At 35.3% G+C, this 24916-nt stretch overlaps 2 protein-coding genes and 1 long non-coding RNA gene across 3 annotated transcripts; 2 read left to right on the forward strand and 1 right to left on the reverse strand.

Annotated features, from left to right (window-relative positions):
• Window positions 1-11580: 11580 nt before the first annotated feature.
• Window positions 11581-12408, forward strand: LOC110943185 (putative glycine-rich cell wall structural protein 1). The gene is made up of 2 exons (XM_022184940.1): window positions 11581-11712; window positions 12223-12408. Exons 1-2 carry the CDS (start codon window positions 11581-11583, stop codon window positions 12406-12408), a joined length of 318 nt encoding a protein of 105 aa, XP_022040632.1.
• A 1246-nt stretch (window positions 12409-13654) lies between these two features.
• Window positions 13655-15014, reverse strand: LOC110940633 (probable WRKY transcription factor 17). The gene is made up of 3 exons (XM_022182184.2): window positions 14368-15014; window positions 14137-14265; window positions 13655-14016 (listed from the first exon to the last, which is right to left on the reverse strand). The coding sequence occupies exons 1-3, from the start codon at window positions 14874-14876 to the stop codon at window positions 13863-13865; spliced, it is 792 nt and encodes a 263-aa protein (XP_022037876.1). The 5' UTR covers window positions 14877-15014; the 3' UTR covers window positions 13655-13862.
• Window positions 15015-22499: 7485 nt separating this feature from the next.
• Window positions 22500-22879, forward strand: LOC110938863. The gene is made up of 2 exons (XR_002591762.2): window positions 22500-22562; window positions 22645-22879. It is a non-coding gene; the product is annotated as an uncharacterized LOC110938863 (long non-coding RNA).
• Window positions 22880-24916: the final 2037 nt, after the last annotated feature.

The following is a 24916-nucleotide window of genomic DNA, read 5'->3' on the forward strand; positions in this document are numbered from 1 at the left end:
GCTTATGTTGAAGGTGATCTTTCCTTATCGTTTGTCTGTGGTGTCTTGGCATTATTTTACTGTCTGTATAAAATAAAAGATTTTCACCATTCATATCTCCACGGTCTATATGGAGGTATGTTGGCTACCTGGTCGGGGGTTAAGGGGACGGTTTGGTAAGGGTCTTGCCCTTGTTCAGCGTTTAGAGGTCCTGCAAGGGACCTGGGTCAAATTTAGTAGGATCTCCTTCAATGCCCATAGGTATTGGATGGCGGGGATCCAAACTCTTTGACCCCCTCATAAGTTAACTACTATTAATACTATAACCCGGCTATTTAGGACTGTATCCCTGCTGACTCAGACTACTTAGCCGAGGGTAACGTCACCGCCAAAAGCGGGGCATACCATAATTCGCATTAATAACTTAATTCATTATCTTCCAATAATCCAACCCTTTAGGATTGTATCCTTGCTGACTCAAACTACTGGGTTAAGGGTAACGTCGCCTTCAAAAGAGAGGCCTACTACAATAACTAAGATAATCTCTTAAACAAGTGCAAAAGTGCGAAAATAATCAAAGGTTATATTAATACACGAGTCGGATCCAAGTGATTCATCTTGTCTATCTGTTTTTATTTTACTTTTATTTTTCAGCATTTAGTTAGTTTTTATTTTCTTAGTTTAAAAACATTTTTCTAACTTTTTGATTTGATTAGACGTTGAGGATAAACCGGTACTAAAAGCTCTTGTGTCCTTGGACGACCTCGGTATCTTACCAACACTATACTACGTCCACGATGGGTGCACTTGCCCATATGTGTGTTTAGTGTTAGTGAATATCGTGTTTTATAAATTTAAAACTTGGCTAAAGGTGTAAAAAAGGGCTTAATTATACATTAAAAATATATTACACTACACACGCATCAGGCACCTTAACAGAGGCCACATTTCAGGTCCGACAATTGGATTAATGGTGTGCATGTATGCTTTCCTCCAACTGTCTAGCCAATACACATGATCAACCCAACTCTCTAGAACTCCTGGACTCAAACCATTCTCAGCCATCTTCCAAATGGCAGCGACTTCATGCTTACAGGGCATTCCTGTCAGATCCCATTTCCTACATGAAAATGTTCTCATCTGTACATCAACTACTGTCTTGTTTCTTGGACCAGTAACCTACACAGAAAAGAGTATAAGTATATAGGCATCAAATATAGTACAAATGGTAGAAAATTATTAAACTTTTCAAAACTTACCTAGTACTTGGAAGAACCTGTCATCAACACGTTGTATTGTGAAGCACCATTCTTGATAGTCTCGAACACTGAAGCAGCAACAGGAGTTAATGGGTCGTCACTTTTTGTTATGATCTTCTTCACATTGACTATACGTTTGGTCAAATATTCCCTGATGTATTCCAAACATGTGATGATGGGCCTGTCTCTAGCTCTGACCAATTGCTTGTTAAGCACCTCACAAATGTTGTTCAATAGCATGTCACACTTTGCCATTCCTGAAAATAGGCTCTTGACCATGTTGTTGTCGGGATCTCCTTCAGCCAATCATACAACTTCCTGTCTAAGGCCTTAACATCCTCCATTGCTTTATCAAAAAAGGGCATGATAGTTGCACTTGCACATCTCATAGTAGGTTCTTGTACACATCTCCTCGCCAGGTCTTCTTCATGTTCTCATGAATGTGCCTCACGCAATACCTATGTTCAGCAGTTTGGAAGACCCTGGCCATTACAGGCAACAAACCCTACAATTTTATAGAATAAGATATATTTTTTTAAAGTTTCAACTGTCAATACGTTTAATCGTTAATTTAAAGAATAACTATTAATTCATTATAATATCTATACAAATGATACTAAATTTACATCGAGATAGTTGGTAAACGGGCAATAAGCTGTCCCACTACCCCTTTTTGAATAGCAAAACTAAGCCTTTTAAAAACTACGTCCATAGATCTCGGGGTCATAACATTACTACGTCCATAGATAATAATTAATATTATAAAGGAACTAGAAAGGTTAATTGAGTTAACATAATGGATTTTATACCTTTTGTCTATCACTGATAAAAGTGAAATTACATCTTGTTGGTAACTCAAGATCATCTCCAGTATCCTAAAAAACTATGACCATGTGTTGGTTGTTTCAGCTTCAACAATGGCAAAGGCAAGTGGGTAAATGCCATTGTTTCCATCAACTCCAACTGCAGAAAGGATCTGAACCAGGTATGGTCCTTTCATAAAGGACCGTCCAAACCAATGAGCTCCCTCCCAATGAGATTGAAACCCTCCTTCAAAGCACCATAACATACATATATTCTCTTGAATTGTCTTGTGGGACTATTGGGATTAGATGCAGGCTCTGCATTATAACAACCCTCCAAAATATGTTCCAACACCCTAATATATTTTAAAATATCCCAATATGTCTTAAAATACACCCCATACGCGAAAACGGGCCCCAAATACCTTTATTTTTATAAAAATTAATTAAAAACAAAATTTAAGGGTCTGTCGCGGGGCGCGAAGACCTTAGTCGTCTTCTACGCGGGCCGCGACAGCAGGGAGATCAGGCCGAAACCCTAGGACGCCACGTGTCAGGACGTGTGTGGAGGCTACGAGTCGAAACAGCAACCCTAGGGCCTACCCTAGGGAGCCTCACGGGCCGCGAAGGCCTTGGTCGGAGTTTACGCGGGGCGCGACAAAGCCCAATTGCAGCCCTATAAATTGAGGGCATTGGCTTCAATCTCCGATCGCTCACACACTTTCTTTCTCTCGAATTTTCTTATAGTATAAGCTATTCTCGGGCATAATACCCCCTAAATTAACGAAGTTCTGCCCCGTTGTAAGTATCATAACCCCGGTTACGTATTAGATGCGCTGCCCGATTGATCCAGGGTTCCGTAAAGGCTGTCGTGGTTCTGCCCGACGTAGTCGTTGGAATGCCGTCTCGGGGAGGGTATCATTAATATAAATATTGGGTTATTATACTAACACGTGTGCATTTGTGTAAATTATAGATAATTACCAGGAAACCCTTGAAGGAGGTCCTACTAAATTTGACCCAGGTCCTTTGCAGGATCTATACACTGAACAATGGCAAGACTCTTACCAAACCGTTCCCTTAACCCCTGACCAGGTAGCCAACATATCTCCATATAGACCGTGGAGATATGAATGGTGAAAATCTTTTATTTTATATACACAGTAAAATAATGCCAAGACACCACGGACAAACGATAAGGAAGAATCACCTTCAACATAAGAAACTAGTTATTAAAGTCATTAATACATAACCAAATAAAAAGTGCGAAAAGATTAAAAATAAAAAGTATTACACTAAACACTTGTCTTCACCAAGTGATGTAAGAGACTTAGGCAAACATGGCCTTTGATTGTCAAGAACTCTTATGATCAATCTCGGATCCCGAGACGACTCACACACTCTATGATGGACAATGGATGATAGTGGTGGATGATGGTGTTGTGATGGTGGTGGGTGAAGTGTGAGAGAGGTGGTGTGCCAAGGGATGAGTTGCAAGTGATCCAACCACTCCTATTTATAGGCTGAACAGAAGCTCGAGCACGGCCCCGTGTCCATCCTTCTCTCTTTCTTCATTAATTGCAGTTTGTCTGCATTAGTTGACCACGCCCCCGTGTCCGCTGAGCACGACCACGTGTGAAGAAGCGTATCTGTACTATCAAGATTTGCCTGGATTCTGCGAATCTTATAGTTGACCACGGCCCCGTGTCCGCTGAGCACGACCCCGTGGTGGGCGATAGAAGCTTCTACAACTTTGTCATTTCTGCTGACACTTGGGCACGCCCCCGTGCTCACTGAGCACGGGGCGTGTTCAGCCTTCTGTTCTCTTGTTTTGCTTGGGAAGATGCTGTCGGGGGGGGGGGGGGGGTGGGGGGGTCGGGCATGCCACGTTTGTTCCTTTTCTTGTATTTATGTTAGATTTAGTTGCCTTTTGCTTCTTTTGTTCATTTGAGCTCATTTATTCCTGAAAATACAAAAGGAAGACAAAAACACACTTTTTCCAACATTAGTACTAAAAAAAGGTTAGTTTTATGCCACAATTGATGTAATTTATATGTTGCATTTTGTGCACATCAATTAGGAATGGATTGGTTAATAGCCAATAAAGCCAGTATTTTATGTGATCAAAAGTCAATTCAAGTAAATTCACCAATGGGTGAAAAGATCACAATTAAAGGAGATAAGCCGTCTAAATCCACGAAATTCATCTCTGTGATGAAAACAGCAAGTTGTATAAGAAAAGGATCTATAGTATATTTGGTTTCCATAATCACTAACATTAAAGGAAAAGAACTAAAAGATATTCCAGTAGTATCTCAGTTTTCAGACGTATTCCCAGAAGAATTACCAGGACTAACGCCGAGAATCCACCTACTACCAGGGACAACACCAGTTGCCAAAGCACCTTATCATTTGGCACCCGCTGAAATGAAGGAACTAAAGAAACAGTTGGACGAATTGTTGGAGAAAGGATTCATACAACCAAGTTTATCACCATGGGGAGCACCAATTTTATTCATTAAGAAGAAAGACGGATCTATGCGTATGTGCATCGAATACCGCGAATTGAACAAGGTGACGATTAAGAATCGGTATCCATTACCAAGAATCGATGATCTGTTCGATCAATTGCAAGGAGCTCGATTTTTCTCTAAGATCGATTTATGGTCAGGATATCATCAATTAAAGGTACAGGAAGAGGACATTCCTAAGACTGCTTTTAGAACAAGGTATGGCCATTATGAATTTACTGTCATGCCATTTGGTTTAACCAATGCCCCAGCTGCATTTATGGACATGATGAACCGAATATGTAAGCCTTATTTGGATAAATTCATAATTGTCTTTATAGATGATATTCTTATTTACTCTAAGAGTAAAGAGGAACATGCAAAGCATTTGCACGCACTTCTAAGTTTATTAAGGAAAGAAAAGCTTTATGTTAAGTTTTTAAAGTGTGAATTTTGGTTAGAACATGTATAGTTTCTTGGACATCTAGTCAATCATGAAGAAATTCATGTGGATCCCACCAAGATCGAGGCAATTACTAAATGGAAAACCCCTGAGTCACCAACCGAGGTTAGAAGTTTCTTAGGACTGGCCGGTTATTATAGAAGATTTATTCGAGATTTTTCTAGAATAGCCATTCCCTTAACTAAGTTAACTTGTAAATATGTTAAGTTTGAATGGGGACCAAAACAGGAAGAAGCCATTAGAATTCTTAAGCAAAGATTAACCCATCCACCCATACTAGCGTTACCAGAAGGAACTGAAGACTTTATAGTCTATTGTGACGCTTCTAAGTCAGGTTATGGATGTGTGTTGATGCAGCGTCAAAAGGTTATAGCTTATGCATCTAGACAACTTAAGAATCATGAAGAGAATTATTCAATCCATGATTTGGAATTAGGAGCCATAATCTTTGCCCTTAAGATTTGGAGACATTACCTTTACGGCAGTAAGTTCACCATTTTCACTGATCATAAAAGTTAAGATATGTCTTCGGGCAAAAGGAATTGAATATGATACAAAGACGCTAGATGGAGATTCTTAGTGATTACGATTGTAATATCAAGTATCATGCAGGAAAAGCGAATGTAGTGGCTGATGCTTTAAGTTGGAAGTATCATGAAAAACCAAAAAGGGTACGTTCTCTTAAATTAAATCGCAAGTAGATTTAAATGATCAAATTAGAAAAGCACAAGAATCAGTAATCAAGGATGATACTGAAAATTGAAAGGTATGATTAAGGAATTAGAACAAGGAACAGATGGAATTTGGAGATTCCATAAGAAAAGAACGTGGATACCTAAAATAGGAAACCTACGCCACTGTATATTAGAAGAAGCTCATAAGTCTAAGTATATGATACATCCTGGAAGTGATAAGATGTATCAGGATTTAAGAAAGAATTTTTGGTGGATAGGAATGAAAAAGGATATAGCTGATTATGTTTCTAAATGTTTAACCTGTTCCCAAGTCAAGGCTGAACACCAGAAACCCTCAGGTTTATTGCAGCAGTTAGAGATGCCAGTTTAGAAATGGGAATTAATAACAATGGATTTTGTTACCAAATTACCCAAAACAAGGAAATGTAATGATATAATCTGGGTGATTGTAGACAGACTAACTAAGTCAGCTCACTTTCTACCGATGAAGGAAACTTTCAGTATGGAACAGTTAGCTAAACTATATGTGAATGAAATAGTTTCATTGCATGGAATTCCTTTATCAATTGTTTCTGACAGAGATAGTCGTTTTACCTCTCATTTTTGGGCAAGTTTCCAAAAAGCAATGGGAACCAAGTTGAATCTAAGCACAGCCTACCATCCTCAAACGGACGGACAAAGTGAAAGGATAATTCAAACAATGGAGGACATGCTTAGAGCTTGTGTAATTGATTTCGGAAGTAATTGGGACGATCACTTACCATTAATCGAATTTTCTTATAATAATAGCTATCATACAAGTATCAATGTTGCACCATTTGAAGCACTTTATGGACGATTATATATATATATATATATATATATATATATATATATATATATATATATATACACACACACACACACTGCTGGGCAGAAATCGGAGAAAAACAATTATCTGGACCCGAATTAGTACAAGAAACAACAGACAAAATCATTCAAGTCAAGGAACGACTTAAAGCAGCACGTGATCGACAAAAGAGTTATGCTGATAACAGACGAAGCCACTAGAATTTCAGGTAGGAGACAAAGTATTATTGAAAGTCTCTCCTTGTAAAGGAGTGGTAAGATTCATCAAGAGGGGAAAGCTAAGTCCCAGGTATGTTGGACCTTTTGAGATTATTAGAAGAATATGACCTGTAGCCTATCAGCTACAACTGCCAGAGGAAATGGCAGGGATACATGATGTATTTCATGTATCTAATCTCAAGAAATGCTTAGCTGATGAATCACTGATGGTACCTCTTAAAGATATAGAGGTAAATAAGCAGTTAAAATTTGTAGAAAGACCTCTATAAATTGAAGACAGGAAAGTTAAGAACCTCAAGCACAAGAGATTAGTTCTGGTCAAAGTGAAATGGGATTCCAAGAGAGGACCAGAATACACATGGGAACTTGAATCGGAAATGCAAAATAAATATCCACACTTATTCCAGTAGATCTCGAGGACGAGCTCTAAAACAAGGTGGGGAGGATATAACAACCCTCTAAAATATATTCCAACACTCTAATATATTTTAAAATATCCCAATATGTACTAAAATACACCCTATACGCGAAAACGGGCCCCAAATACCTTTATTTTTATAAAAATTAATTAAAAACAAAATTTAAGGGTCCGTCGCGAGGCGCGAAGACCTTAGTCGTCTTCTACGCGGGCCGCGACAGCAAGGAGATCAGGCCGAAACCCTAGGACGCCACGTGTGAAGGCTACGAGTCGAATCAGCAACCCTAGGGCCTACCCTAGGGAGCCACGCGGGCCGCGAAGGCCTTGGCTGGAGTTTACGCGGGGCGCGACAAAGCCCAATTGCAGCCCTATAAATTGAGGGCATCGGCTTCAGTCTCCGATCGCTCACACACTTTCTTTCTCTCGAATTTTCTTATAGTATAAGCTATTCTTAGGCATAATACCCCCTAAATTAACGAAGTTATGCCCCATTGTAAGTATCATAACCCCGGTTACGTATTAGATACGCTGCCCGATTGATCTAGGGTTCCGTAACGGCTGTCGTGGTTCTGCCCGATGTAGTCGTTGGAATGCCGTCTCGGGGAGGGTATCATTAATATAAATATTGGGTTATTATACTAACACATCTGCATTTGTGTAAATTATAGATAATTACCAGGAAACCCTTAAAGGAAACCTAAGACAGCAATGTGAGTAGTCTCCTTTTTGCAAACTGTTTTTACAAAACCTCACACAATTAATATTATATTAAACAGTTATTGAGTATTTGTATTCTACAATTATCGTCGGTATGTTGGGGTTTTGTATACAAAATTTGTTACCACCTTGCGAGGAGTAACATTTCCACAAGTCGGGTTGACAGTACCGTGGGTGGCAATTGAATAGATGGAAACAAATGTAATTGCGTGACCGCCCTCAATACTGTACAATGGTCTTTATTAAACCGGGATTCACTCACCAGTATTTTCCATTGACGAAATGTTTTTAAACGCGTTTCAGGTAACAAAATGTGAAAGCCAAATAGAAGCCAGCTGGACAGCACTGAAGGCTTGGAAAAGTGGCAATAAAGTTACCTAAAATTTAAGAGATGTTTTATTAAATAAAATAGGGTTTACCCCTATGAAAATGTGTGTACTTGAAACTTGGGATTTTTCCCATGTGTTTAATATTATAAAAGCGTGGTATTTTACTCTGATAAAATATTTCCTAACTACGGTCCTGATGTAATTTCCGCTGCCAAATGGATAAAATAAAGATACCACCCAAACTGGCCGCGGCCGCCCGTTCTCGGGTTTGTTAGGGGACGGGGGTTGCGACATGCATCAATCTTGACAGTGGTCCCAGGGTTGGCTCTAACAAGTTCCTCACATTACTGCCTAAGTTGGCCATATTGATTCCTATAGTTCCCATTTAACTTTTCCATAGCAATCTTCTTAGCCCTCCACAACTTTGGTAGTGACACTTTAACCTGGTGTTTCTTCTCAAGTATATCTTAAATAACCATCATGTGAATGTCCGGATTTGCATGTAGGAATGGTTCCACCTCTTTAGCAATGAAACTCATGGTGTACAGACCAACCTCCCTTGTCTGGAGACATTGGTGTGCATGTTTCAATGTTTTAACGCACCAGTAATCTTCAGTTGAGGGTCGGCTTACTTGCATCGCCCATGGACAGGTTGGTTTAGATGGTTTCTTCCTTATTATTATTAATTTTTTTTTGGGTTGCTTCCTCAATGCCCTTCTTTTTTCCTACCTACCACACAAGTTTTCTGTTGACTGTTTTGGTCCTCACAGTTTTGAGGAGTTGTCAAACTAGGATTTTTCCCCATGCACACCACCCTAAACCTCAGGCTATCATTTTTGGTAATATGCAGTTGTCTCCTAGACTGAAGAGCATATGTTCTGACCATGTTACCAAGCTTTGCCTTATTAGGAATTAATTGCCCGATGAAAAACAGATTACATGCTGCATCAGGACCTATTGACTTCAATGTAGATCTCCTAGTTTTCCTCAATCTTTTCATTGCCTTATCCAAGACTGTTTGATCATCATCTTCGGTATCAGTTTCAAAGTCATTGAGATCCATGGGAGGTCATCCTCAAACACATCTTCCTCACTTCCATTCTCCTCTACATCAGACTCAACGTTCTTTCTGAATTTCTGCAATTATCCTCTTTTACCCAATAATCAGTATCATCTTGAACATCTTGAACATTGATCTACTTGCTCGTTTCCTTGTAAAACAGGTTCCTCTTCATCATCTTCATCAAAATTCTGATCATCACTTCCCTCATAATCATTTTCCTCATTAACCTCACATGCTTGATCACCCTCTTCCTGATCATCTTCATCTACATTTTCAGAATCATGGTAATGATATTCAAACAGATCAACAAAGGGAGCATCATGCACTTCTGCATCTTGGCTTTCAGGAGGAGGACAGTGGGAACTCTGTGTGATGACTTCTTGATCACAAGATGTCATCAACAAACAAGACGTCCAGTGTTCAACATAAATTTCAATCAGTTTTACTCTACCACTGACATGCTCAAACAAGCTTAAAAATCACCATCACTAGCCAAACATTTCAAACCCAAATCCAAACATACATACGGAATTTTAAAATGGAAGTAAAACACCATGTCAACAGAATAACCAATCTGCTTAACCATTTCCTCTAGTACGTCCATGCCAAAATCGTCAATATCAGCACAATCTATGAAATTATACTTACCACCCACGTATGATCGACAAGGGCTGTCACTGAACTCACCACCGTGGTACACCTTAATACTGCACTTTGTAGGTTCATCGTCGTCTGTCAAACCCAAAAATAAACAAAATTTTATTACAACTCAAAGACACTCTGTTCCTAGTAGACAATTTAAACCTTCAATTTCATGTTCAAATCGACTTGAAACTTCAAAAAACAGAGAAAAAAAACGTACCATAATAGTCTTTAGGGTCAATGTAGATGTCATCGGGTCTTATCCTCCAGAACCCCCCAGCCATTTTCGTCCTGAAGCTTCAATCGGACCTGCAAGTAGCGTTGCTTACTGGAGAAGAAAGAAGAACATTATTGTGCAAAAGAGGGCTTTAGCATGGATGGTATATGTTATAAGGATTTCTAAATTGCGAACTTACGCACGTTATAAAAAAATCAAAACCCGCATGTCACCAAACATGAAAATTACGCATGTTAAACTCAAAATTACACATGGGTTGTTTCAAAACCCCAATTACGCATGTTATATACATAATCATACACATTATAAAAAAAAATAAGGAATGACACGCGTCTCAATCTCCTGCTCACGTATCTTCGCATGATAAGGTACTATTGTATTCTACCCTCTCTACATAAGTAACCGTTTGTGTCACTTGCAACAATTCTTTGATCCTAATATTCTTTCATCCTCCGTGTTCTATTTTCTTAATCGTAAAATGATAACTATAGCATTCTATTTACATGTAATATCAATCGTATCTTATCACAAAATATCGTTTTTTTTAACGGCAGATTTCTTTTAATCTCTATCATATGTGAGATTTGAACCCAAAACCTCTCTTCTACCTCCCAAACTTAGATTTTTAAAGGTTTTGCCTTTGCCAATTGACCATCATCCCATAATATCTAAATCTTCGTTACTAATGATTTAATAATTTTTCGTTCAACTAGTGTAATACGCAAGTTTCTAGTCTAATAATGGAAGAATTTGTTACTAATCATATTACAAATTAGATTTAATTTCTTTTATATTATTTACTTTTATAAGAGAAAAATGCCCGGATAGTCCCTGTGGTTTCGCCTTTTTTCACCTATAGTCCCCAACTTTCTAAAACTACCTGAATAATCCCCAAGTTTTCATTTTTTGTTCCCGGATAGTCCCTGGGTCTAACTTCAGTTACTTTTCTCTGTTAAAATGATGTGAAATGACAAAAATACCCTTTCCTTAAAAGGCCAAACCATAGGGACTATCCGGGCATCATCTTCATTTTTATTTATAAAACCTCCCCACCACACTTCATCTTCAACCTCCACCCTCTTCATCTTCAACCGCCAAAGTCACTCTGCAACTCAAAGCAACACTCATACACACAAAAGCCACAAACCAAATAAAACACATACAAGCATCATCATCTTCACTCTCTATTTCCCCCCAAAGACTGACCGGCGAGTAGGGATTCCGGCCGGCTCTCCGGCGACTGATCATTCGACAGACACCACGACCCCCTTACCCCTCTCTTCTTCTTAAACCACCACCCATACACCTCTGTTTGAACGAACGACTGGCCACCACCATTTACACAGATGCGGAGAGAGAGAGAGAGAGAGAGAGAGGGAGAGTTAGAGAGAAGATGATGTCGGCGGCGGCCGTAGACACCGACAGCAGCAGCACCGCCCACGGCGGCGGTGGTCACGTTTCGAATTTCGGCTCGGTTTCGAGTCTTGTTCAGTTTTGGTTCGAGTTTCGGTTTGTTTCGACTCACGCGGTTCGGTTCAGATCCGAGTCAATCGAGTTCAATCGGTAATCCCTCACTTATGTTCTTTAACCTGAATCGGCGGCGATGCAGGTTAGAATTTCAGTCAAAAACTGAAAATTCTGCTTCCGATTCCACTTTTTTTTAATGTTTATTCCCCGGTTTTCTTTTGAGAATTTGCGATTCAGATTATTATTGTTTACCCAACATCTCAATTTAGGTATTGTAATTAATGTTTATCCTATACGATTGACATCAATTTTCTCAAGTTTTTTGATTTTTTTTTTGTAGGAATTAGCCAATTAGGGTAGTTTAACCTGATCTGTTCATACGGAAGTTTGATATGTGTTTGAAATCAATCTGTTTCTAAATGTTCATGGATTACAAGATAGCATCTGATGAGAATTTTTGATTGCTTATTCTATGCACAAATTATATGATTATAAAATTTGTATTTAATGTTACAACTTACAGCAATGGAAGTAATTTTTTGTTGTTAAAGCTGTTAGTTTTATGTTGCAGGGATGTCCTATACAAGCTGTTAGTGAGTGTGGTTATGGTAGTGGTGATGATGGCAGTGGCGGTGGTTGTGGCAGCGGTGGTTACGGAGAAGTGGGGTGGATAGATGGTGGTAATGGCGAGGGTGGTGATGACAGCGGTGGTGGTGGTTGTGGCGGGGGTGGTGATGGCGACGACCGTACCAAATAGAGAGCAGGGAGAGAGAGAGAGAGAGAGAGAGAGAGAGAGAGAGAGAAAGGGATAATCTGTGTGTATGTTGACTGGTGTTTGTTAACCGTTGGTGGTGGTGATCGGTTGGTGATTGCTAGTTGTAATGGTGGGTGATGGTGGTGGTTGTAGGTGGTCGTAGGTGGGGATGTAGGGGCGGTTCAGTTTGAGCAGAGGGATGAAGTGTGGAGGAGGGTGCTGGTGGGTGGAGGTTGAAGATGAAGAGGGTGGAGGTTGAAGATGAAGTGTGGTGGTGGGGTTTTATAAATAAAAATGAAGAAGATGCCCGGATAGTCCCTATGGTTTGGCCTTTTAAGGAAAGGGTATTTTTGTCATTTCACATCATTTTAATAGAGAAAAGTAACTGAAGTTAGACCCAGGGACTATCCGGGAACAAAAAATGAAAACTTGGGGACTATTCAGGTAGTTTTAAAAAGTTGGGGACTATAGGTGAAAAAAGGCGAAACCACAGGGACTATCCGGACATTTTTCTCCTTTTATAAGCTAACTCACACCGAATGAATTTATTCTGAAATCTGCATAAATCTTTCGATAATATTATATCATACAATTGGTGTATACAAGAAGCTCAAATGATAAAGTATGAATAACTAAACACGTTGACGTCTAACACGGATCCTTTTTGACTTTTTCTAAACCCTATGGCACTTTTTTCTTTGCCTTTACAATAAATTAATATGATTATATTATTCAAACTACTAATGCAAAACCAAAATAAGATTATTCGACATCAATCAATTTCATGGTTTCTATACAAGTGTAATAGAGAATTTTCAGACGTCAATGTTCTGTTTTTTTTTATGATTAACACTACTGGTTTTATTTAAAACAATTGACACCACTGACATGAAAAACCATTTATATGTTCTACTAAAATACCAATTATATAAACAAAGACACTATTAGTTAAGCTCAGTTAGTTAATTCTGTATGATATATATTCCAATTAAAATCATCAAAGACCTGTGTATTGTTTTTAGCTTTTTAACCCAATAATCGATTAAAACCCCGTTTAATTAGATAAAATATTTAACCAAAATAAATAAATAAAAAAAAAACCTGCCACGGACAAACTGAAAAATTAGACGTTCACACAAAAACGTATTATATTTCACATATTAAACAACATTAATAATTTTAAAATCGTGAAATTTGACTTTGGATACTTCAAAACAAATACTTTTTTTCCGAAATTGACATCATCAAGGAAACCAATTCCCATTCAAATTCATATTTAATTTAATCTACATTTTTATAATTCACAAATCACAACCACCACTAAAAATATATATAAAAAAAACTAAAGTAAACAATAATAATAAAGCCTGTTTTGGCCTGCAACAATTGACTATATAGAAAGTTGTGATATATCCTACAGCGGTCCCAACTCCCAATCCTCACTTTGACTGTACCACTCAACCGGTCAAACCTGTCACTATCTCCACCGTATCCCGCCGGTGAACGTGTTCTCCGGCGTACGTCACAATCAGCATCTTCGAATCGTCCACCGCTAACTCCACACACTTCCTCGCCGGACATCCTTTTCCGGTACTACACTTGTAGTAAACTCTACACATTTCACACAAATTCAAATCAATATATGCATATATTTTCGATTTATCGACGTTTATCGAGTAAAAATCAGTAATATAATGTGTGTAATTCAAGTAATTTTTGATGATTGAGTACCTAGGGTTTGGTGAACCGTCGATCCTCTTCTCGCCGTACTTTTTCCACGAATAATCGTCCGCCGGTACGCTTGCGAACTTAGATCCGGTGATCGGAACTCTTTTGATTACACGTTTTGCTGAGATTTTCCTGAAACGAATGAACAAAATGTTAATCGACGGTGAAGAGATTCCTATAGTTGCCGGAAAATGCAATATGTTGCAGAAACGGTGGCGCGTGTGATTCACGTACCTTCGCTTGCAGCAGTGACAACTGTTACGTGAACCGGAGTGATTGTCAGATCTAGATCCGTACAACGAAACGGAACACCTTTTCAGGTGAGACGATGGAAGCGGCGGTTTCCTCGAGGAAAACGCCGGTGTCGGAGCGACTATACCTAATCCGGCGAACTGTTTACCGTTCGAAACACTTGCTTCTTCTCCTATTCCTCCAGTTAACGGAGATAACAACGAGGATGAATTCGTTGACCTAGACGAAGACGACGTCGTATCCGTCACCGATCTAGTAAAATCACACTCACCTGACCGGAAAAAAGCCGGTGCCGATTGTGTAGAAGTGGAGGGCGCGTGAGAATCAGAGAGCGCCGGTGATGGTCCACGACGGAAGCGGGCGTGACCGGTACGTTTTATGGCGGAAACTGGAGGATTACAGTTGGAAGATACGGCGAATTCGTGATTTGTTACCTGGAAGATGCGGTTAAGGTGTTGAACGGATTGAATTCCGACGAAATCTACTGCCATTTTTGGTTCTTTGAAGTTGCTAATGGAGGTTGAATGGAAGAGAGAAATGAAATGGGGGTGGGGGTTATAAGGAAATTGGGAGTCAAAGGAGATGATATGGTTTGACCTTTTTGATTAAAATAGGACAAATGCTTTGGTGGCCACTTGTTTAAAAAAAAAAAAAAAAGAAGAAGAGATTTGAAAATTTGATCAACATTCAAACCGATGGTTCCTCTCGTTGAAATAAATAATATTATTTTTGGTTGTTTTTTGTTTGTTTTTTTAGAACCCTCGTTACACGTTTTTTCGTATGAAATCGTGACTTCTGGTTCTATAATATTGTTGAATTTACCTAGGCATGTTTTAAGTTCTAACTCTTTTATTTTAAAATTTTCTTTTAGACTGTAACGGTGGAGGGTATAATGTGCGGTGAGTGGTGCGGGGAGTGGGAGTCACTGATTGGTGACTATACCCACTTGATTGAGTTATGCGGTGAGTTGGAGAGAGTGTACCAAACCAATCAAATTTTTTTATTTTAGCAAATTGAAAAATAATAATCCATCTTTCTGAAATTAGCCGATAATAATCCCAAGTCAGCTATTAGCCAATAATAATCCGACCTCGTCCAATTTTTTTTGTAAAATAGTCCGCCATTAAAATAGCTTAACGGAGTTAAGTGTTTTTTCGAATTACAAACCGATGTTTTTGGGCTTTTGATCAGAACGATGATACGAGTCGATTGATATAAAACTTACCTCGAAATACTGCCCCCAACCCACGAAAACGGTGCTTCAATTCGAGTGTTTAACTTCCAATTAACAAAATTCAAGCCATTTCGAACACAATTTCAGGGTAAGTTTTACATTAATCGACTCGTATCCTGAGTTGGGATTATTATTGGTCAAATTCAGAAAGATGAGATTATTATTTTCCAATTTGCCTCTTATTTTTTAACCTACTCAAACACCCTAGAGTGATTAACCATACCCCTTGATTGAGTGCAAAATGGGGAGTGGAATGGGGAGTTGACATGGCATAATATTATTGGGTAGGATTTCACTCAATCACCTTCGAGTGATTCACCATACCCTCCACCCTAAGGTATGGGGAAGGTTATTCCCCTGGGGATGGGCCGTCACGTAGGATGACACATCCTCATCCTTCAGAGGATGGCCCTCCAAGCAAAATCAAGGGGTGGAGGATGGGCCTATCCCACTTAATGTTTTTTTTTTTTTTTGTTATCCAATTTATAAAAACAACTTTAATTATAAAAAGGCTAGATTTAAAAAAACACACAAACATAAATAACATAACCGAGAAAAAAAAAATTACACCACCTAAAATTTATAAAAAAGACTAGATTTAAAAAAACACACAAACATAAATACTACTCGCTATCGTCTTCGTCACCGTCCCCGCCGTTTGCGTTATTCCATATATGAGGAAAGAACGAATAAATATAAAAAAATTATTAATGATAGACCTTCGCGGTCTCTGTTAATCCGTTGTTGCCTGGCTTGTATTTCAGACGAGGCCTCTTCCTCTTTCTCCTCAATAATAATCTTCACCGCCCTTAGCACAGTGTTTGCGTAAAACATCTCCCCTTCCTTCGAAGACGAGTACCACCAAGAATTAGATTGCATTGTGGGTGAAAAGATACTTTTTTTATAAAATACGGGTATAAAAATGAGAGTGTTTTGGTTTGAAGGTAGGAAGAAAATTGTGAAAGAGGGGTATTTTTATAGAAAAATGGTTTTTCTTTTTAATTTTAAATTTAAAATAGGGATAATATAGCCGTCCGTCGTAACGGCTATGTTTTTTAAATGTGGGCCGTCGAGTTCGTCTGGGATAATAGGGGTGCTAAACGGGTCGTGTTTGCGGGTTGGTGGGTTTAACCCGACCTGAACCTGAAAATTTTACACAAACCCGAACCTGAAAATCGTATCATACATAAGAACCCGAACACGACTTGTTCAACCCGAAATTTTTTATTTTTTCCTGAAATTAATATATTAAAATTAAAATTTACTTAATAAACACAAATATATATATAATAATATCATATTTAAATTATAAAATCTACGTTAATTTCTCTTTTAAGTTATAATCATGGCATAAAAATACACACCCCATTTAATTTATGACATAAAATATATTATAAAAATATAATATAGTATAAATGTGTAACGGGTCAACCCGCCAACCCGACCAGGTTGACCCGAACCCGACCCGTTAAACTAAACGAGTTCGCGGGTTCAACCTGAAACTGATCCGAACCCGTTTATACTAAACCTAAACCCGCAAATTTTGTGTTAGGTTCGTGTCGGGTTTTCGGGTCATTTCACACCCCTATGGGAGAAGCCGCTGAAGACGGGAACGAGCCAAGGGGGCGGTGTTCCAGGGCGGCGCCGTGCCTCGCCGGCCCTTGGCCGTGCCCCATACCGTCCAGTCTTATAATCCCAACTTATAAGAATTTGGCTCTTATCTATCCTTTTTCTAATGGTATTATAACCCAGTTAGTTTTTTGCTGACGTGACACAAATCTAATTATTGGCTGATAGGGCTGTAAACGAACCGAACGAACACGAACGAGACCTTGTTCGTGTTCGTTCGTTACGGAAATAAATGTGTTCACGAACGGTTCATGAACACTTACCGAACGAGATTTTATGTTCGTGTTCGTTCATTAAGGAAATGAGCGTGTTCACGAACGGTTCACGAACACAAGCGAACACAAATAAATTTGGCGAACGCAATGAAGGATAAAGGTGGATGGTCCAGAGAGTAGCACTAGAACTTGAATCCCTTATTGTGGAACGGAGGTAGATCATATTCGTCGATGTAAATAATGAGAAAAGAAAGGGAAATGGTGCATAAAAAAGGTGAAAGAAGGTTTCCTAGTTTAGTTGTTAGGGTAATGATATAAATAAAATTTTAATAGTATAAAAATTATAGATAAAATATATGAAAGTATAAAAATCTTTAATTAAAACACGAACATACGAACATAAACGAACGCAAATGAACGAATGTTCACGAACACCTTACCGAACGTTCACGAACATAATTGAACGAACGAGACATTTGTTCATGTTCTTTCATTTAACTAATCGAACGGAATTTCTTGTTCATGTTCGTTCGTTTATTAAACGAACGAACATAAACGAACCTCCCGCCGAACGGTTCACGAACTGTTCGCTGAACGTTCGGTTCATTTACAGCCCTATTGGCTGATGTGACTGTTTATGTGGCACATACCACTACTTTATTTATTTAATTACTAAATATTTAATTACTAAATATTTGATAAACAATATTACATTTATTCAACACGTGTAATACACATGGTTTTAAAGATATAATTTTTTTATCACTTGGTATATATAATTACATTTATTCAACCTATACAATACATATGGTTATTATAGATATAACCTTTTAATATTTAATATATAAAATTAAATTTATTAAACCCGTGTAATAACGGAGATTTTTAAAAATATATTGTTTTATTATTTAGTATATAAAATTCATCTATTTAACCCGTATAATACACGAGGTTATAACCTAGTAAAAAAATGCTATTAGTTCAACTGGTTAAATGTTTGTTGTTGTAGTGGAAGCACCTGAGTTCGAATATGGTTGGCAACATACTTTTGCCACTAAAGATTTCGCCTAGTAGAGTGTAATATTAATCAGTTCAATAAAATATAAAATGAATAGAAAATAGAAACAGGGGCGCAGGTTCTAGTGGGCGGGAGTGGCGGCCGATCTCGCGAACTTTTCGTTTAGTAGTGGAAAATACGTAGTTTTCGTATATAAATTTTTAGGTATATACGTTTTCGACCCTCGATCAGAAATTTTAAGTTTCGTCACTAAACAGAAACAAAAGAAATCTTGTTTTTTCTTCCTCGAAGTTTTCTAGGGTGTGTGTATATATACAATAAACATGTATGTGCACACACAACTTGACAATAATTCAAAAAATTAATAATACCACATGAATAACTCATAACATTTATGCTAAAAGACATTTGAATATACAATAAACACGAAATCGTGTCAAGTTTTCGTAGCTAGTCAATTATTTAATTATATGTGCAGAATTTTAATAAAATAATGTAGCATGCTTCAATCATCAAGCACCAAATTGGTTGCTAGTGATATGTGACATTCCACAAAACCATGATATTTTTGCGATCTATTTGTATCAGAAATAATGTTTCTTATTAAAGTAGATAGGGTTCTCAAGATATTATTCGATTACAATTCCTCTAATTTAATTAATTTCTACTTAAAAAAATGCAAGTTATGTCTATAAGAAAAGTTGTATTTCTATTTTTCTTGCAAAAAGGAAGTTATAAAAACCACTATTGTAGTTTAACAAGAATTATAAATTTCTTGAGTCATCTTCATTCTTCAACCTTCTAACACCATAAGGAACTGTTGTTATCATGTTCAAAGCACAAAACCTAAATCTACAAATATCAACATGAATATATTCTATATATATGTTGCTCTTTTTCCATCTATGAATATTTGTCAACGAATCCATGAAAAGATGGAATACATGATGAGGTTGGTGCGTGTGAAGAGGGAAGAACAGATCACGATGACTAGGGGAGAGAAAAGATGATAATGTGTAAGGACGGAATCTATAATTTACAAAAACCGATAGGGACTGATCATATAAGTGTAAAAAAAGACTAACCATAAAATTTACAAGAAATCATAAAAAAATCGTGTTGATTTTATCTTTGGATTTTTTAAAAGGTGAGCAATTTTTTTAGTCTAATAAAACGACTAAAACATGAGTAGGTCGATATGATAGAGATATATATTATATTTTTTTTTGTTGACGTATTATTGATAATTTATTAGACTACTTGCAAACATCTATATATATTCTAAAGTTTAGTTATATGTTCTATTTTAAAACCAAAATTTATGGTTGTTTTAAATGCATCATCCTATAAAAATCCTATTAATTGCATTTAATTTATATTAAATAAATAAGAGATAAGATAAAAAAATAAAATAAAATAATTATATATCAATAATCATTAAAATTAATATCATCAATAACACATTATACTAAATAATATATTATAGATAAAGGTAGATTAGTTTAAAGTTAACTTTGATCTTAATTTGTTTTAATAATTGGTTTAAAGATAATTATTCCAAACTTATGATTATTCTATAAAATGATCTTTGACAAGGTAACCATAAATTTAAATTTCGAAGTAACTAATATATTAAAAGTAGCTCAAATATAATTCGTAATAAAAACACAACAATATATTTTCAAAGAAAACATATAATAAAAAAAATAGGTAAAGAGATCCAAATGATATTAAATATTAAGAACTTATCCATGATATTAGTATCAGAATTTAATAGATTAAGATAAAATTTAAACCGAAAGATCATAAGTATCATAAAAATATCACTAAATTAAAGTTAAAAAGTAAAGAAAAGAATTATTATTATAATATTAAAATAATAAAAATATATAAAAAACTATATATATTATTAAAATATTAAAATTACTATTTGTACCGATACCAAACAAGACCGTACCGGTATTTTCGATACCAGTACCGGTTGACACCAAGCTTATCCCACCCCGTGATACTAAAAAATCATTAAATTAAAGTTAAACAGTAAAAAAAAGGAATTATTATTATATCTATATATATTCTAAAGTTTAGTTATATGTTCTATTTTAAAACCAAAATTTATGGTTGTTTTAAATGCATCATCCTATAAAAATCCTATTAATTGCATTTAATTTATATTAAATAAATAAGAGATAAGATAAAAAAATAAAATAAAATAATTATATATCAATAATCATTAAAATTAATATCATCAATAACACATTATACTAAATAATATATTATAGATAAAGGTAGATTAGTTTAAAGTTAACTTTGATCTTAATTTGTTTTAATAATTGGTTTAAAGATAATTATTCCAAACTTATGATTATTCTATAAAATGATCTTTGACAAGGTAACCATAAATTTAAATTTCGAAGTAACTAATATATTAAAAGTAGCTCAAATATAATTCGTAATAAAAACACAACAATATATTTTCAAAGAAAACATATAATAAAAAAAATAGGTAAAGGGATCCAAATGATATCAAATATTAAGAACTTATCCATGATATTAGTATCAGAATTTAATAGATTAAGATAAAATTTAAACCGAAAGATCATAAGTATCATAAAAATATCATTAAATTAAAGTTAAAAAGTAAAGAAAAGAATTATTATTATAATATTAAAATAATAAAAATATATAAAAAACTATATATATTATTAAAATATTAAAATTACTATTTGTACCGATACCAAACAAGACCGTACCGGTATTTTCGATACCAGTACCGGTTGACACCAAGCTTATCCCACCCGTGATACGAAAAAATCATTAAATTAAAGTTAAACAGAAAAAAAAGGAATTATTATTATAATATTAAAATAATAAAAGTATTAAAATAACTATATATATATATATATATATATATATTCTAATATATTATTAACAAGATTTTGGCTAAATTAATTAGATTATTATAAATAATAATAATAATAATTTACAAATAAAACAACACAATTTGCAACAAAGCAATGCATGAAACACCATATTAACATATAGTACAGTACATTAATGCTAGAACCTAATCTATACTATATTATAATAAAGCATTTCATAAGGATACCAACAATATTTAAGTAATTACAATCTTTTATACTTATGGTACAACAACTTAATGATGTTAGTAAGGGGTGAAATGGTCTTTCTACATTAATATTAAAAAATAAAAAAAAATAATTATCTATATCTATCTATCTATCTATACTATATTATAAAGCATTTCATAAGGATACCAACCAAATTTAAGTAATTACAATCTTTTATACTTATGGTACAACAACTTAATGATGTTAGTAAGGGGTGAAATGGTCTTTCTACATTAATATTAAAAAATAAAAAAATAATTAAATGAGAATATAATCACAATTAATTATAATAATACAATAATAAGTTCGGTTCTTAAATGCAATTAATAAACGAAACCTATTGGGATAAACCGCAAAAGCACTCCAAATGTCCAATTTCAATCAATATGTAATAAATTTGACCGATTAAGGAATCTCCTATCATTGCTATAAATTCACCATTTCACTCAACATCAACTCCTTTGTCTACTATTGTGCGAGTTAGAGTCGAAAAGAAAGAGATAAGAAAGAGATAAGTTGATATGAAATTTATTTATCTTGGTGGAAAGGTGTGTTCTTTTATACCCATTTCAACATTTATTCGAAAAAACTTTGGTTTCTTTCTTAAAATATTCAAATGGGATAATAGTTTTCTTTTACATAATCTATGAGTTTATATTGATGTTTTATTATGTTTTTGGTGATTTAGTGGTTTTTTTTTTCAAATTATGATTTTATATTACATATAAAGTATACACACAGGTTATTGGATACAAAAAGACAGACACTTCATACTTCATCAAGGTACCCTTGCATGACTATAGTATCTGGAACCATTTACCAATGTATTGTTTAATTGTTCATAAATTTATAGTCTTTTTCCTTTTTGCAGCTTCATGTATATGGAGGTGTAAAAGGGTGGGTACGAGAAAAGTTATTCATTTGGAGATAGACATTTATTTGGCCTATTGGTATTTCCTTTTTTAATTTCTACTTTACTATTTTTTTTAAACATATGATGCTTTTGTGTGATTTAATTGATACTATATATAGGCAATATAGATGCAGAGGAAATATTTGAGGAGGTATTGTTTGACAGGATTGGGCAGCAAACTTTAAGGGCTCGGATGTTTTCAACCCGCGCAAAAGATTTAAATTGATTGCGTTTATCTATACTATCGTATAAAGCATTTCACAAGGGTTCCAACCAAATTTAAATAATTGCAACATATTATGCTTATAGTACAACAACTCAATGAAGTTAGTAAAGGGAATTAGTCTTTCTACATGAGTATAAATTGATAAATACAATTAAATTGATAACTTTATAAATTAAGTATTGTTAAATACTTGATAAAGAATTAAATCATTTGAATTAGTTGAACATCATCACCTTCCTCATATTTACATTGCTTTTCTATTTCAAGTTCTCCGTAACCGATTACTTGATTGAATTTTATAATTAAGTCATTATTATTTGGTTTAGTAATTGCTAAACATCATACAAATAAGGTTACAACCTTTTTTGCAATTTTATCAGATAATTGATGAACATCATATGAAATAAAAAAAAAATAATAATAATAATAATAATAATAATAATAATTAAATATAAAAAAACTTAATCAACGTTATTATGAATTTAATTATAACTATAAATGGTTTTAAAACTTAAAAGATGCTAACCAATTAGAAACGAAAATTACTAAAAGGTAATTTCATGGGGTATTATTATCTATAATACCTAATAATTGCAACAATAATGATTAAATAATGAACTTAATTACAGATGGTTTAAAACTCAAAAGAATGCTCTTTGCATCTTACCTCAAGTCTCATGGAATAAGGTTCAAATGATAACCATTGCATAATTAGGAACCACTTTTTAGCCCTTGGATCGTATTTTGATGGTTGAGACCTTTAAGTGCAATATCTATATCTCTAAGATGAAGATAATGTATGGTAATGAAGATTTGGAGCAGCAAGAGGTAAAAACAGCCCGAATTTTTCCTTTTATAAATTCGATTCGATTTGTGAGTGTTAGTGTGTGTGTTTATATTGATTAGGGTTTCATCAAATGCAATGTGAGGGTTTCCAATCGGTGTTTATACAAATAATATAGAACCCAATTTTTATGTATGTGTATGTAGTGTGTAGTATGGGGTCTTGCTTACCTCATTCAAGGAATAACAATGAAAGACAGGGGTCATTGATTTCGAAAAACTCCGCCCCTTTGTTCGCCTTCTTCCTGATTTTAAGTTACGGTAAGTCAATTTCCTTTTTTCTGATTCTAATCGATTAAGAACTATACGTGATTAACCAACGAATTGTGGTAGATTTTATGTTTCTATTGCAGTATTTGGATTGAATTGACTGTTGCAATTTAATAATCGTCAGTTATAGTTCGTTTTTTGAATATAGAGAAACACTGACTTATTTAAGGTGCTTGATTTGGGTGAATAGTAGCAATATAAACTGCTATTGTAATTTGGTGTGATATTCAATTCAATATCAGCAACCTAATCAAATTGTTCCCTAAACATAGAGTAAATGTGTTCACCAGCAAGGTAATAATAATATGTACTAATTTTCAATTATAAGAGACTTCTAATAAGGAAATATAGCTATTAGGTTATGCCAAGGTAAGCATAGTTTATAAAGAATATGTTGCAGAATAAAGTTAATACAACATTTTAGTAATAAATAATAAACTGCTTTCTTATCTATAAAAGGGAACAAAACCTGCAATTTGACTTTTAGATGTCAAAACTGAATTTATATGTATATGTGTATGTAGTATAATATATATATTTAACATCTATTTTACACCATCTAAAACAATGAAAAAGAAAAAATAAAAATAAAAAAAATTTGAAAACTGTGACGTCTTTTGAAGAGGGTTGAGAAACCACACGTCCATAGAATTGAAGTTTTGTGAGACCACATGTGGTGGGGCGCAAACCTCTCTCAAAGCGTCTTAAAAACGCGGGGGAACACTGTACCCTCGGGCGTTTTGGGCCTTTTTTTGACTGGTAGTGCTACCACAAAGCGCCGAACGAGGAGTGGACTTTGGTCAAAATAACCATGGTCAAACGGCTAACTTTAAAAAAAACCGGTTTTTGTTTTAAAAATCTATACTATATTCGCACTTTCGTACCGTGTCACGCACTATCTATATCAGTCGTCGTTCCAGGAAAAAACAATAACTATTATGCATGTCGTGCATCGCACGGGTATTCCCCCTAGTGATATTAATTCATGTGAAGATCTTTAAATTTTCAACAAAAGTGCATTAAAAAAGCAATTCTTATCAAACATTGTCGCT

Source organism: Helianthus annuus, chromosome 5 (genome assembly GCF_002127325.2).
Source record: "Helianthus annuus cultivar XRQ/B chromosome 5, HanXRQr2.0-SUNRISE, whole genome shotgun sequence".
NCBI classification, from domain to species: Eukaryota; Viridiplantae; Streptophyta; class Magnoliopsida; order Asterales; family Asteraceae; genus Helianthus; species Helianthus annuus.

Coding starts and splice junctions, on each gene's coding strand:
- LOC110943185 (XM_022184940.1), top strand. CDS start 11,581: ATGTCGGCGGCGGCCGTAGACACCGACAGCAGCAGCACCGCCCACGGC. Junction 11,713..12,222: donor GGTTTGTTTCGACTCACGCG/GTTCGGTTCAGA, acceptor TTTATGTTGCAG/GGATGTCCTATACAAGCTGT.
- LOC110940633 (XM_022182184.2), bottom strand. CDS start 14,876: ATGGCAGTAGATTTCGTCGGAATTCAATCCGTTCAACACCTTAACCGC. Junction 14,266..14,367: donor TGTCACTGCTGCAAGCGAAG/GTACGTGAATCA, acceptor CATTCGTTTCAG/GAAAATCTCAGCAAAACGTG. Junction 14,017..14,136: donor GACGGTTCACCAAACCCTAG/GTACTCAATCAT, acceptor TGAAATGTGTAG/AGTTTACTACAAGTGTAGTA.